The sequence below is a fragment of the Idiotropiscis lumnitzeri genome, chromosome 1 (genome assembly GCF_059441095.1).
Source record: "Idiotropiscis lumnitzeri isolate Australia: NSW breed Sydney's pygmy pipehorse chromosome 1, RoL_Ilum_1.0, whole genome shotgun sequence".
Taxonomy (NCBI): Eukaryota; Metazoa; Chordata; class Actinopteri; order Syngnathiformes; family Syngnathidae; genus Idiotropiscis; species Idiotropiscis lumnitzeri.
The window spans coordinates 10,363,448-10,378,376 of NC_142391.1; the positions used below are offsets into that span (position 1 = coordinate 10,363,448).

Here is a 14,929-nt window from a genome sequence, read left to right on the forward strand (position 1 = left end):
TCCAGTGAACACGCCGCCTTTCGCCCCAAGTCAGCTGGGATAGGCTCCAGCTCACTCACCGAATGAAATGGAATGCAATACGCAACAATCCAAGGTACAGTTTCCTGTTAACGTATCAAAAAAAAGAATTTTCTAACTGACATATTTTCAGATTCATGGTACAGCGTCTATGGAATTGTGGAAATTTATGCACCCATAATCCTGATAAATCATCTGACGAGTCCCAAAAAGTCAGCCAGTTGCCTCAAGTATCAAATTGAGCCCTTCACTGTAAGTAACAAAAGCCTTCAAGAGGTTCTTTTTACTCAAATTTGTTTGTAACTGTATCATTTGCCATTCAAAGATACATTTCCATAATTGTGTAGCATTTCTTTCCCCCTATATGCATTCCTTCCAACACAACCAACAGCCCTTTTAGCTTTAATGTCTCGGCCTGTCACGCTAAGCCATCTAATCCTATTTACTCTACATGGCACCCAAGGAAGTAAAAGTGCAGTCAGCGCGCCCTACATAAGCGTTTTATGCAACCGTGCACCCTGAGGTGCTGCTTGCCTCGCTGAGAGTGACGCACTGTCTTCGCACTATTCTGGGTCACATAGCGGTGGTTTGATCAGGGTACTCGTTTTTTTAAGAGGCGTTTTAATAGACTACATGTGTCCAAAGCGCATTAAAAAGTTGAGGCGAGAAGCCTCGTACGGGCAGCTTCAGACCTACCGATGCAAGACATGCTAAATTTATGGTAAGTATAATTGCACATGTATATTAAATTAGCCTTTCTGGGTTGCATGTTTCACCCCCCCCCCCAGTTTATTGTTTGTAAGATGTGGCGGTTGCATCAATTGATTTGGTGCACCGCATATGCCCACAAGCCATAGGTTTCACACATCTTGCATCCATCCCATAATTGCACCAGCCCACAAAATGAAAGCATGCTAAGTTTGCTTTTGTGATTTATTTTTGTATAAAAAAAAGGTACAATTTACATTACTTTTATAAAAAGTTTCAGCATAAGTACAACATTACACTTTTTGCAGAAATGCCTGCAACTATACAAGATAAACTCCCGAGAAGAGTTCACAAGGTGTCAATTCTTTTTCAGTTTTTTTTCTTTTAAACAACGTCCAGTCCTTCATGTGCCAACAATCCTGACAAGACAAGACTAAACTTTTTTTTTCATTTTTTACAGTAAATAACCAAGTTCCTAACTCCGCAAAAAAAGCGAAGACTTCAACAAAGTAAGGGAGAATAAGAGGAGGGAGGAGGGGGGAATAATATAATAATTATCCTCATGACAATAATCTCATTTTTCCTCCCACAACTGGGAATATAACGTGCCTTCCATTTCCAGAAAGGACTTACAAATAATAATAAAAAAAAAAATCTTAAATTAAATAATGCGAAAAAAGCACATCACATCATAAAGATTGTCCCATAAGCAAAGTCTCTCATGATGGAGGGAGGAAAAATAATCCAGCAGGCCTGGAGGAGGACAGAGGTTGTTGGATTTTTTTTTTGTTGTTGTTTTTTGACGTTTTTTTTCCCCCCCAAGGAAATGGGGCGGAGGGGAAGCCCTGCATGCTCCCCAGGTCCTGTGAGATTCTCTCTCTTTTTTTGTACTTGTCTTGACCAAACACCTGCAAAAGATTGAGAGAAAAAGAAAGACAGAGAGGCGTGTTTAGAAAAAGGCAAACAGGGCAGAGAGAGATCCGGACAGACTGGCGCCAGGGAGGAAGCCGCACACTTTTTTAACATTTAACCAAACACTCCCAATACTAAGCAAACCCTGCACTCCAGATGTACACACACGTACACACTCACACACAAGTTTAGCCTCCAATCTGGGGAAGAATCATCGTAATTGCCGCTCAGCTGGCGCCTACCCACTTCTTGTACCAATTATGTGCAGACATGGTAGTAGCGAGCAATCCAAAACAGCCATTATTTTCCTCTCTTTACAGATGCCCTTCATTATAGATACGAGAGGCTATAATACGGCCCTGACAACTGCTACTTTATTAACCCCTGAGAAGCCTGACAAAGTGGATATATTGCATCCATGTGACTGCAGCAATGTTTTTAATGCTTGGAAAAGTAAGCATATGGTACGGTTGGGATCTTTGCTGACAGGATGCGCAAGCATATTGGGACGCGATCGGAACAAATGTTGCTGGTGATTGGGTTGCAGGGAAAAAAAAGCCTTGTACTTGGCCGGCATGCGTGAGCAGACAGGAGTCCAGACTACTCACCGCCTTTAGCGATGCAGAGTCCGGCTGTCATCTGTCGTCAGCTCGGATGGCAACTCGGGAGACTAAAACAAACAAACAAAAAAAAACGGAGCGCACCAAATGTTATTTCCACGCCGCGTCGTGCGTCATAATACAAGCGGGTGAGGAGCGGGTCGTACCTGTAGCGAGAGGATGCTGATGTCCGTGTTGAGGGTGGTCAGCGGGGTACGGGATGCAGCCGGAGGAGGAGCCCCCTGGCCCGGCCGCGCGGGGTGATGCAGGTTCGTCCCCAGCGCGACGTTGGAGTCGAGCGCGATTTGCAGGTCGAGGATGTAGTCGATGACGTGCTGCAGGATTTCCATCTTGCTGACGTTCTTGTTCTGCGGGATGCTGGGCACCAGCTCCTTGAGCTTGGAGTAGCAGTCGTTCATGTTGTACAGCAGGCTCAACGGGTCGTCCACCGGGGTCTTGCTCCGCGACAGACCCAGCGAGTGCTCCGACAAGGCGGCGGTGTTTTTCCGGAAGGACCGAACGGGGCTTATTGCTTTCATTTTGTTTTTCTTCAAAGTTAAATTTAACTATCACGCGAGTTTTTCTCTTAAGTGTTTCTTCTTTTTAGTCCAATGTTGTCAGTCGATGGTCGTTCGGACTGGATTAACAGAGCGGCAATGTGCTTTATATAGGCGGCAGGTCGACGGCTAGAGGGAGGTGGAACCAAAACTCCGATTGGCTAGAGGTGACGTGTCACTCCAAGAGCGCTCTTCATCCTATTGGCTGTGTGCGCAACACTCCCGCCTTTCTTCCGCATCGTTACCGGTGGCAACGCGAACGGGGAGGCGGAGCCCCAGAGGGCAGCCTCGGCAGCTCCGGTGGGCAATTTGGAAAATTAAGCTCTTACCTGTTTGTGATCAAGAGAATTAATGCCGCACAAGGCTCGCAATTGACTTTGACAAGGTGTAGCCAATAACTGCCCAAAAACTAAGTTTTTCGCCGCTCTGACTAGCTTTCCCTCCCAATAAAAATACATCAGCATTTGGGGAAAAAAAGGTGATATTTCAGAAAATAAACAGCGTGTTCGGAAATTCACCGTGGACTTGTATTCTTAACGCCCGTTTGAATATAAAATACATAGGTAGGTAATCTCCTGTATTCTCTATATTCTATATATCTGTAAATAAAAATGCACATGCTATGACTTTCCAAACTCTCTTCTGGTGTGTGCGTGTGCATCTGGCACTATGCATTTTTGAATAATAATAGTAATAATAAGGCATATGCATCTTTTCTGTGTTCCGCCCCAAACGAGACCAGGCGCGTTTGATTAATCCACGCAAATCCGGACCGGTGTGAACATTGTGTGAGGGAATTGATGCAACGCGACGCAACGGTCAGACCCATCAAAAACTTTCTTTCTTATTATTTACCAGATTCAATTTCGTGCTACTGCGTGTAAATACAATGCTATTTACTGATGCTTTTCATTGGGTTGCATAAAAACATGACACAGATAGTCAATAGTGCACTCGACGACCACTTTATTAGGTACACCTGCACCATCCACTCATTTCCGTGGAGAGCGTCTCACAACAATTGTGGTTTGCACATTAGTTAAACTCATCACTATACCTCTATTACCTTACATGCCGATTAACATATTCTCAGCATGATGCAATGCAGTTGTAAAGCAATGCAAATTAGCTCCACCATAATGAAAATACCGTTATACCTCCTGATAATGCATTCAATCTGAGCGTTATCTTTGAAAATGTATGTGTTACCTTTACCTTTTACTTTAACACGTTTCATCAAATAACGACAATAAAACAATGATGTTTAAAAAGAGGCGCTAAAGTTTATGTCACTGCAAGTCATCTTTATGACGCGCATATTCGCGCCAGTCGGAACAAATACAAATACAGTAAGGAGGTCCTCGGTTAACGAGGGCGCTATAAGAGCGACGTAACCTGAGCGTGTACGTTGGTCGGAAATTCGGAACGCGCCGTAGTCGACGCGGTTGTGAAGTCAGAATTGCTGTGAATATTTCGTTAACCTCGAAATGTCGGATGTCGTCGCAAACGAGGACCACCCGTGTACAGACGCGATAAGCGCTGTTTGCCTGAAGCAGAGAAGGTAAGAGACTGGCGCAAGAGCATCTTCACTTCTCCCTCCTTCACACAATCTCTCTCTCTCTCTCTCTCTCTCTCTCTCTCTCTCTCTCCCTCTCTTTCTGGGGCAGACTATCCGGCGCCGCCGCCGTGACGTCACTGGATTCACAACAAGACCCCTCGCAAGCCCCTCGAGGCGCCACTCGGGCGGTTTCCATGGCGACCACGGGTGTCAACTGGAGAGAGGGCCGGACGCTTCTCAGCTGATCGACCCCAGGTCCGAACACACACACGCACACGCACGCACGCGCGCGCACACGCACACGCACACACACAGACACCCACCGTGGACCAGCGATAAGTGATGGAATGTTATGTTTGCTGCTCTTGTTTCTTCTCTCTCTGTCCCTCTCTCTTTTTTGAGGAACAGTCGAGTGTGTTTGAAGTCCACTTCCTCCATTCAAAATGCTAAGTAAACAAGTACAGTACAAAGCAAAGTGCACATTTTCTCTCTCAGTCTCTCTTTCTAAATACATCAAATTAGTATGAAGCAATCAGAATAGAAAACATTAGATATATTAAATAAATACACGCTAGTTGGGGTCAAGCAACTCATTAGGCATAAGTGTGGTTTGACATCAAAATGTCAGTAAGAATTTGTGCAGTTTGATAATGTAGAACAAAGGAACCACGGAAAACCATTTTAAAATATTAGATGTTAAAAAAAAAACAAACAAACACACATGTCTAAGAAAAGTAAAAAAGTCAAAAAAAAAAAGTGTCCAGTTTGACATTAAATTGTTTCAGAAAAAATATAAAAGTACAGATTGGTGTTGTAATATCAAGGTCCCGTGGACAAACTGAAAAAAAAAGGAAACTTAGTTTTACATTTAACTGTTTAAAATCAGTGACAAAAAATACCTTTGACACAAGAGAGTTAAAAAAATGTGCAAAATTAAAATGTCTTGAAAGGTGGAAAGAGTTTGACATTAAAATGTCCAGGAACAGTAGAATGCGATTTGGCATTAGAATATCAAACAACGGGAAAAACTGCAACAAAGGAAAATCATGCAGTTTGGCATTAAACTATATGAGAAAATTGAAATGAATGTTCATTAGCGATTCAGAGTCTGGATGGATGGAACTCTTTCAGTTTCCAGAATTTGATGTAAAAATTCTAAGAACAGTGAAATATCCTTGGCCATCATCCAATAGGAAGTGACGTAAAGGATCTCGTCCAACCCCGATTGATTAATTGTTTGATACGGTGTGGTTTGTAAAGCAGACAATCTACCGATCCCCGCAGGAATTTGGGCTGGCCTTGCTTGAAAACGTTTTATTTCTCAATGTATGCTTTCGCTCAATACATTTCGTAATCTGCAAATAGCTCTTTTTTTTGATGTTATGTACTTTTGAGCCTTGACCCATAGCATGTCCTTTTCTTGTGTGCCTTCCCTCAGCCTCTCCTGTGCTCCAGATGGGACTGTCTCTCTCTCTCTCTCGCTCCCTCTCTGTCTCTCTCTCTCTTGCTCTCTCTGTTGTAAAATGAGAGGCACTGGGAGAGATGAGGTGGCCAGATTGGGCCGGGAGACAAAGGCATCACCATGGTTGACGAGAGCCAGGCTGGTCATGGTCACTCAAAAAGCTTTTCAATAAGCAGTCCATTTCAGTTTGGTTTGCGATACGGAACCCGTCAGAATACTGCAGCACTGGGTCGCTTGTGCACGGCGGGGACGCCCGTTGATTGGTCGACAGAACCGGTCACAGGTGGTCATTACCGCTATTGGCGTTGTCCAAAAAAAAAATCCCGGCTGGGCCGCTTTATCTTAAACGATCAACAATTAAGAAGCGAGAGCAATAGGTTCCGAGTGTAAACCTCATTGAGTGACCTTGCTCTTGTTTCAATCCCACAATGCCGTTGGTCAGCTTCCTCAATTCCAAGGGGAATTGAGACCTGAAATGAGGTTATGAGAACTCCTCTATGGTCACAAGTCTAACGGCTCTGAGCTTGTCGTGACAGTCGTTGATTCTTTTTTTCTCGAAATAACAGCTTCAAGATGGTCATGAGTTGAATAGCATCTTGCTTATTGCAGTGGCGACCTCGCATGACCTGCCTCAGCGCTCTAAAATATTCATGGACCAGCTTGGACACCTCTCAGGTTGTGTTAGGGCTAGCATCTTTGCTAGCGTTGCTGCTCAGTGTTGTTGGTTGGGCAAGTAAAATACTCAGAAAATATTTAAAGATGTGTTGTTATTATTGTCATTTCTTTAGTTTGTCACCATGTGGTGGTGCAAATATTTGTTTATCAGCCTAGACAGCTAATGTCATCATGGTTGCTAACATTCTTGCTAATGTTTCTGTTATGGCCTTTTCAGAATACATGTCTTCTTTGGCGGGACACGCAGTTGTGCAGTAATGTCAAGAAAGAAAGGGAAAAAGAGGCTGTGGACACGGTTCCTGGATGGTGGGGAGAGAACTGTCGATCCTCCAAAAAGAATTTAAGGTAACAAATTTGTTTAATGACATCATGTTTGCTAATCAGCTACTGACTTTGCAGTTAGAAAAATATCATGAGTTGAAATGCTGCGTTTACTTTACAATATTTCCTCCTGACTGTCCGTTCCTTTTCTTCGCCATTTCAAGTGTTTATTTATTTGTTTTTTTAATTATTTGTATTTACGTGCCATGTCCAGTCTCTCATCAGTAGTAGGAAGGCACTGTCTTCCTATTGGTCAATGCCAAAGAATCGAAGGACGACGTAGTACATGTCAAACTATGCGACAAGTCTGAAATTTCTGACATGTCAGACTTTGGTCGTGCTGGTCGTGAAGCGTGCCAAACGACCAAATGTCACTATGATGCGTCATGACAACTCAAAATCGGCTGCGAGACACTATTTGTCTCTGACTCGTCTGGCGGCCCAAAATCGGGCTACATTCGTGTAGTCTGACTTCAGCATTAGAGTTATGTGCAATGAAATGAATAAAAAAAGAAAATCTACCTGTATTTCAAGAGACGATATATTTCAGGCTGAAAAATTAATGAAATTCGAATTAACATACCAATGTAGTCGAATACAATTTTCAAAGCGCAAAGGCTGCAGTTTGGAAAAAAGTTGCGTTTATGTATAATTAATCTGATATTGTTTATAATAAATAATTTGTATTAAATAAAGAATCACAATATTCAAAATGGAAAAAAAAATTGGAAATCATTCAGTCCTTTTTGTGATACAGATTGGTTATGTAATAGCAGTATCACACACATCGGTTTTCTTATGTATGCTTCAAAACTGGAGCGGCAGACCTGGAATAACAACGACAACAACAACAACAACAAAAAAACCTCAAGAAAAACAATTGAACTTCTTTACGTTTTCACGATCTAATCACAAGCAATCGCATCAGTGCAGTGCATATCACTGCAATGAAGGATGACAAATAGTCTGCTGTCCTATGTAGAAGCAGAAGTCGCATTTCAATCACATGCCACCTGAGTCACAAAGTTCCCTGCATTATTATTGTTATTATTATTATTATTATTATTATTATTATTATTATTATTATTATTATTATTATTATTATTATTATTATTATTATTATTATTATATTAATATTATTATTATTATTATTATATTAATAATATTATTATTATTATTGTTATTATTATTATTATTATTATTGTTATATTAATAATAATAATAATAATACTATTATTATTATTAATATCATTACTATTATTATTATTATATTAATAATAATACTATTATTATTATTATTAATATCATTACTATTATTAGAATTATTATCAAAAGTGCAGCGAGGCTTAGAAATAGAGCATCTTCCCGTCCTTGCACTTGATCCTTATGTTCAACAAAACACATTCTTTTCTTCCTATACAGCGCATCATAGCATACCGTATAAAATAGTAGTATAAATGCAAAGTTTTTGTTCCTGCAGTGCTGAAACCACATTGTGTCTCGCTCTTACTCAATCGGTCTTTATTTCCATAGCATAGAGGGAAGAGAGAGTTCATGTTGGAAGCACAGAAGTTAAAGCAGAACCGGAAAACACGATGCCGATGCTTCTTGCCGCCCACCTTGTGCCGAATATGTCATTCTTACACAAAGTATTGATTGCTAACTGCGCTTTACAAGTCATTGTTCTTAAAAGTGACGAAAGCCGTACTACAAATAATTTAAGGATACATTTTCACCAGTAGACTCCTAAACCTAATTGGATCCTTGGAGAGAGAAACATGTTCTTTCCAAATTACTTGTTGCCGGGCAGAGTTCATGCTCTCTAAAGGGGCCACTTTAGCAGGAAGCAGCCTGTCCACACACTTGCTGTCATGTCGGACTCTTTAATTAATTTCAGTGGGAAGTATTGTTTTGATATATCAGGAAAGTTTAGTTTGTTCTTGGTCACGGAACGAACAAAACTCAAAATGTTTTCTTCCTTGACAAATCAAACGTAACTAAATATTTAAAAAAAAAAATGCGATTTCTGCCAGATCTGATGGGGCACAAACTCAGTTGCCCTTTATTTAGAGTCAACACTGCACAGGCGTACCGGTCCTCGAGGGCTTCTATCCTGCATGTTTTTGATGTTTCCCTCCACCAACATACCGGATTCAAATGATCAGAATCTTTTGATTTCTCTTTGACGCATTTTGCTACACCCTCCGATGTACGTCACCAGCACGACTGAAAACCAGCAAGCCAACCGGGTTGTTCAAAGCGTGTCAGCACACTTCCCCATTTTCGGCGAATCGGACTACCTACAAAGTCACGGCGTCCGTTTGACACGTTTTGCAGCGGCCTCACATGCAGATTTGCAGGAGTGAGCACGTTGAAGTGGTCAGGTGGATCATTGAGCGCATCGCAACAACAAAGGTTCTCACGGCCATAATCTTCTTGGCCTCTTATCGCTCATCCCTCCTCCTCCTTACCCATCTCATCGGCTCACAGCTCAGGATCAGACCGAGCAGCAGCGACACAGACTGCATTTCCCCTTCACTTAATATCCCCATTACTTTCTCTTTTGTCTTGTCTTTCAGCTTATCTTCCCTGCACGTCATCCTTCTCTCTCTCTCTCTCTCTTTTTCTCGCGCGCTCTCTGCTCGTTTTTGACACCTAATCTGCTCTTTCCCCCAACATGGACCCTCTCCAGCCTTTTCAGGAACAAAAGCAGAGTCACTTTTGAAATGAAGTGTCTTCAAGAAGCACACTGACACTGGGAGGAGGGTGGGAAAGTCAGCAGTGGCATGCAAGCAGATTCAACGTGATTAGAATCCATCGAGTTTGCCCATTCCTCTGTAAAGCCGAGCCGTGCAGTTATTTTGGGATCATTACAGAACTGTTTGGAATCGTACCCCTTGTTGGGCATGATTCGATTATGAAGTATGCAGGAAGGAGGGCAAAAGAAACGTAGTGCAACCTGTCAAGGATATTCTATCGATAGCTCTCTCTCTCTATCATTCTCTCTCTCTCTCTCTCTCTCTCTCTCTCTATATATATATATATATATATATATATATATATATGTATGTGTATATATATATATATATATATATATATATATATATATATATGTATGTGTATATATATATATATATATATATATATATATATGTATATTTTATAGGAATGTAACGATTAGTCGAAAGTCGATTTAAAATCGATGTGGACTCCTTAAAATATGCATTGAAGTAAAAAAATAAATAAAAGAATCAATATGGAAATTTTGATAACAAAATTATTTGGAATGATAACGGTCAAATTTATTATACATGTTTATTTTCATGTTTAGTTCTGCCAAAATGACCAAAATGTAGTTAGTCAATTATTTTTAAAAATTTTTTTCAAAGTTGTTTTTTTTTTTGTTACAAAAGTTACAAAAAGTTACTCTTTGTCACAAGGACAAAATGCAAATGTTAAAAAAAAAGATTTTAGTTGTAAAATTAGTTATTTATTTTGAAACAAAAAAATTTACAAAAAAATCAAACCATCGGAAACTGAAAATCCCCCCCAAAAATAATAAAAAAACATATATCCCCCCCGAAAATATAAATAAATAAATTTATATATATATATACGTATATATATATATATATATATATATATATATATATATATATATGTATGTATATGTATATGTATATGTATATGTATATGTATATGTATATGTATATATATATATATATATATATATATATATATATATATATATATATATATATATATGTATATATAATATAATATAATATAAATAAATTAATTTTCTCTTCCGCTTATCCAAGGTCAGGTCACGGGATCAGCATCTTAAGCAGCAGAAGCCCAGGCTTCTTTCACCCCAGCCATATCGTCCAGCGGATCCATAAGCGTTCCCAAGCAAAATGGGAGACATATTCTCTCCAGCATGTCCTGGGTCCTCCTCAGGGTTTCTTGGGGCGGTGTCCAGGCAGCACCCTGACAAGATGCCCGAGCCGCCTCATCTGGCTTCTTTCAATGCGGACTAGCAGCGGCTTGACAGTCGAGTCACAAAATTGCATGCCAAGTGTATTGATTGGTGTAAACGGGGCTTATTAGAGGCGGCCTATTAGAACACTCGGCTTTGCAAAAGCCTGCGCAGGTTAACAACCGTTTATTTTGATATTAGCAAACCAGGACCAACCTTTAGCTTCTATTAGTGTTATTAAAAAAAAGCCCCAGTGGGAGAATCTATACGGCTGCTGTGTTTTCACGCTTCATGAAATGTGTGTGTGTGTGCTTGTGTGTGTAGGTGTGTGTGTGAGAGAGTTTGTGGCTTTATATTATTGGGACTTATTGGAGTAACAAGCTAATGGAATTAAGGTGCTGGGTTTCACTCGCCCTTGCCAAGATTGAGCATTAAAAGGATGAATAAATAGCTCTCGCTAAGTAGATGAGATGGCGAAACGGAGGCGACGCTGCGTTGTTTGCGCGGCCAGGGAACCGGTGAAAGCGGACTTGGAATGGAATTAGCGGACAAACAAGTTAAAATGCTGATCGCAGAGGAAGTTTTCCCCGTGAGCGAGAGAGGAGACGAAGTAATGCTGAAAGCGCACCTAACGACATCCTCTCCACGGAGCGCGTGGATTTCTATATTTGCCAACTAATTACTTACATGAAAAGCCCAATCGAAGAAAAAAAAAAACAAAAACAAAAAAACGAAATCCAAACATTAACCAAAAATAAACGGGCGTTTTGTTTGCGTCCTCAGTCAGCTGTGCCAGCAGCAAGTCGTCTCCATTACGCATAATTCATGTGATGTTTGTGTTGCTTGCCGGATTAGCTGGGAGGCGTTGCTGTTGGCGCGTGCTGTAAAAGGCTCTCATCTGTATTTTAATGGACTAAGAAGCAGTGGGAGGACATGGCGCCATGCCACAATTACACACTGAAAGAGGGGCCTCCCCTCTATGCAGCAGGTAATCTGTTTGTGAGAGGCTTTTTAGCCGTATAAATGGAATTAGATGACGGTTTGATGACACATTAAAAAGGCAACAGTGCGCGCCGACATGTTTACCTCCGAGCACCAGGATTCCGTATTTGGTCGACCTGAATTCGGAATTTGGTGCCATTTTTGTGCCGTGAGCGGAAAGAGGAAGTATAAATAAAACAGTGGAAACGATACGAGAATCTTAATTAGGAGAGAGCAGACCTCTGCCAAGGTTGAAGTTAAACAAAGGTGAAAAGAAGCGAAAGCATTTGTGCGTTAGCGGGCTACTTCCTGGTTAACGAAGGGCAACGTAAAATGGGAACAGCATTCATTAAATGGGGAACAAATTGAAAATAAGAAGAAATAATCACTGCCAAATGATGAGAAAGTGATAAAAATTGTGTAGTGTTGTTATTTTTGTAATTGTTTCCCTCGCTTGTTAGCTAGCAGATTCCGCTCTTGTTCATGGAGAATGACACGATAACGGAATTTGTATTCTGGAGTCTGGGGAATGATTCCGTTATTACTCAAACGGAATAAACTGAAACCAATTTCCTCGAATGTGTAAAGGATAAATTGAAGATGGCTCTATTTGTTTGTCTGTTAGCGGGTTACTTGTTTCATGAAACTTGATGTAAGATAGAACCGACGCTTTCCGAATCTAATTGCTTCTGATGGAGCAAAAAGTAAAATAAAATTTCATATTTTCTTACCATACAAGTTCCGCATTTCTTAAATTTAGAAAAAAAAATTTAAGTTATGAAGAGTCGTTTTTGTGTAGTTATTCCATCCATCCCATATCACAATGAGTGATGTAAAACAAGACAATCGATTCGTAACTGAAGTAGCAAAAAGAAACATAAAATTACAGATTTTGTCATGTTACAATTCCGTAATTGCTTTAATTTTGAAAAAAAAAAAATCGTTTTTTTTTTTGTCGTTATTCCATCTATCCTGTTTCACGATGAGTAATGTAAAACAAGACTATCCTATTTATATGCTGCTAATGATTCCATCATATATCAAACAAAGAGAGAAAATTAATTTCCATAACAAGAGCCAACTAAACAAATGTAAGGAGTAGTGTCCATGATCAGGCTACTTCCTGCTTCATGGAAGATGACTCGAGGGCAGTGACAACAATTCTATCCCATGTTTCATCACGACAAAAGACCAACATTTCCGTAACAAATGTGAAACAAATGTGAAACATCCGATCAATCGTGTATCAGGATCATGTTATATGTTGTTGCAGAGAAAGCTTGTCGATGGTCCGGGGCCGTGCAAGGCGCCTCTTTGGAGGCCTTTCCCAGCGTGGCTTTAGGAGAAGAAGTCTTGTCTTCTATCGGCCGTGTTGACATTGGGATGGCACCTAATTAGGTTTGGGCCCAGCACAGCATGCATGCTTAACTAGGCTGGCCTCCGCCTCGGGCTGCTGCACTGATCCCAAGGTGACTGCGCCGCCGCAGCCCACCAATGATACTCCACGCTGCTCATGGATTCTCTCTTATTGAGAGATAACCATGACCCCATTATGTACACATGGAAATTAGTTGGATGTTGTACCCAAGTTAAATCTGAAACATGCTTGTAACTCAATTAATATGTAGTCTTGTCTCAAATCCATTTTTCTATTGAAATGAATAGAAATGCCTTTAATCCACCCTCCAACCTTTTGTTTTTTTGTAGTTGTATGTTTTTGATGAAGAAAAATAGCACAGATGTTAAAATTGAATAAATAACACATATATGGTAGTTAGTTCTTTTTTTTGGACGCAAATAAAATGATTTTCAGACTTTTTACCCGTCCAAAAAAAAAAAAAAAAAAAAGAAAACGACACAAACGCTGTGATTGGATGTTTGAGTGCGAAAATATCGTTCTTAATACATTCAATTCCATGTGTGCTTTTCCCTATTTACTCTTCCATGATATATATCCTAATTTTTCCTCTTGAAAGCAAAAAAAATCTAAATTGTGTCACTTGATTCATGCTTAAATCCAGCCTCAATCCATACAAACACAAAAATAAACACCAATACACAATCGTACACTCATGCTGATTATACATCAAGGGACAGAAAAGGACTCTTGTAGCGGCTCCTATTTCCGAGAGCGTCGCATCAAAACTACTTTAACGCGTCGTTTAAAGGCCGCGTCTTCTTTTCGCGCCGTTTCCAATGGAGCATTACATAAGTGACATCATGTTTTATTTGACTTCAACAATCACTTGACCCGACTTTGCCAAGCAAAACAAGATCTCCAAACAAACGCAGGCATGTACAGCATTGTAGTAGTAGAAAAATGAGGATCCCCAAATAATGAAAAAACAGCAGAAACAAATTGGAACCAAATGTCTTTTTTACAGACGCCAATGAGTTAAACAGAAGTCATACCTGTATGTAAAATATATGGCTTTTGTTAAAAGTCATCATTGAAGCGTGCGTTTTATTCAGAAGAGCCTCCTTTTGTCGTCGTAAGTGACGAGACAAAGTGGGACAGAGGGAAGCTGACAGAAGCTCTTGTTTGAGATCCGTTTCACACTTGTCTTCCTTCCCCACGGGGCTGCGCTTTGTGGCATCGTAAACAGCTTCCTTGAGTGGAATCCCCATTTAACACCCCCCCCCCCCTCCTTCACTCCCCATCAACTACCAACCCACCACCCCCGCTGATTCCATTTCCGCTTTATTGCCAGTTGGCCATCACTCAAGACTGATGGTCAAGCTAAAAAAAGAGGATATGAGCGGGAAAAAAGAGGATGCGGTGCAGCTGAGTGCATGCTGACTGTCACAACTCGACGCTTGTGGATCAGTGCATGAGGGGGATGTACTGTATACCGAGGGTTCTCAATTTCCAACAGTCCCAACACGAGGTTGCAAAGTTACGACAGCGCATTTCAAACTGGTTTGCGCAACGGCATGAGAATATGTCATCGTGCGGCACGGGAAAGCGTACTCAGTTACAGCTTTATTCATTGGATTGTTTTATATTTATAGCCCAGAAGTGTTTTTGCATGATTGTCAGACAGCAGGATGACATGAAGAATACCGGTTGATGAGTCTTACTGGCAAAATCCAACGACAGCGTTCTTCTGCTTTTTCACGGTTTACAAAGTGTAGCCTGTTCTGTATTTTTGACAACTA

General features: G+C 40.6%; 1 protein-coding gene and 1 long non-coding RNA gene across 4 annotated transcripts in view; one reads left to right on the plus strand and one right to left on the minus strand.

The window, feature by feature from the left end:
* Positions 1 to 933: 933 nt before the first annotated feature.
* id2a (inhibitor of DNA binding 2a) lies at positions 934 to 2,889 on the minus strand. The gene is made up of 3 exons (XM_088316205.1): positions 2,405 to 2,889; positions 2,247 to 2,308; positions 934 to 1,634 (listed from the first exon to the last, which is right to left on the minus strand). Exons 1-2 carry the CDS (start codon positions 2,774 to 2,776, stop codon positions 2,252 to 2,254), a joined length of 429 nt encoding a protein of 142 aa, XP_088172331.1. The 5' UTR covers positions 2,777 to 2,889; the 3' UTR covers positions 934 to 1,634; positions 2,247 to 2,251.
* A 199-nt stretch (positions 2,890 to 3,088) lies between these two features.
* LOC148343150 (uncharacterized) overlaps positions 3,089 to 14,929 on the plus strand; it is a 105,791-nt gene continuing 93,950 nt past the window's right edge. For 2 of the 3 annotated variants that reach the window (XR_015846593.1, XR_015846592.1), the window contains exons 1-3: positions 3,089 to 3,357; positions 4,462 to 4,607; positions 6,707 to 6,834. This is a non-coding gene — a long non-coding RNA (uncharacterized LOC148343150). Of the gene's footprint in view, positions 3,358 to 4,070; positions 4,356 to 4,461; positions 4,608 to 6,706; positions 6,835 to 14,929 lie in introns of those variants that run through there. The other variant, XR_015846595.1, reaches the window with a different exon arrangement.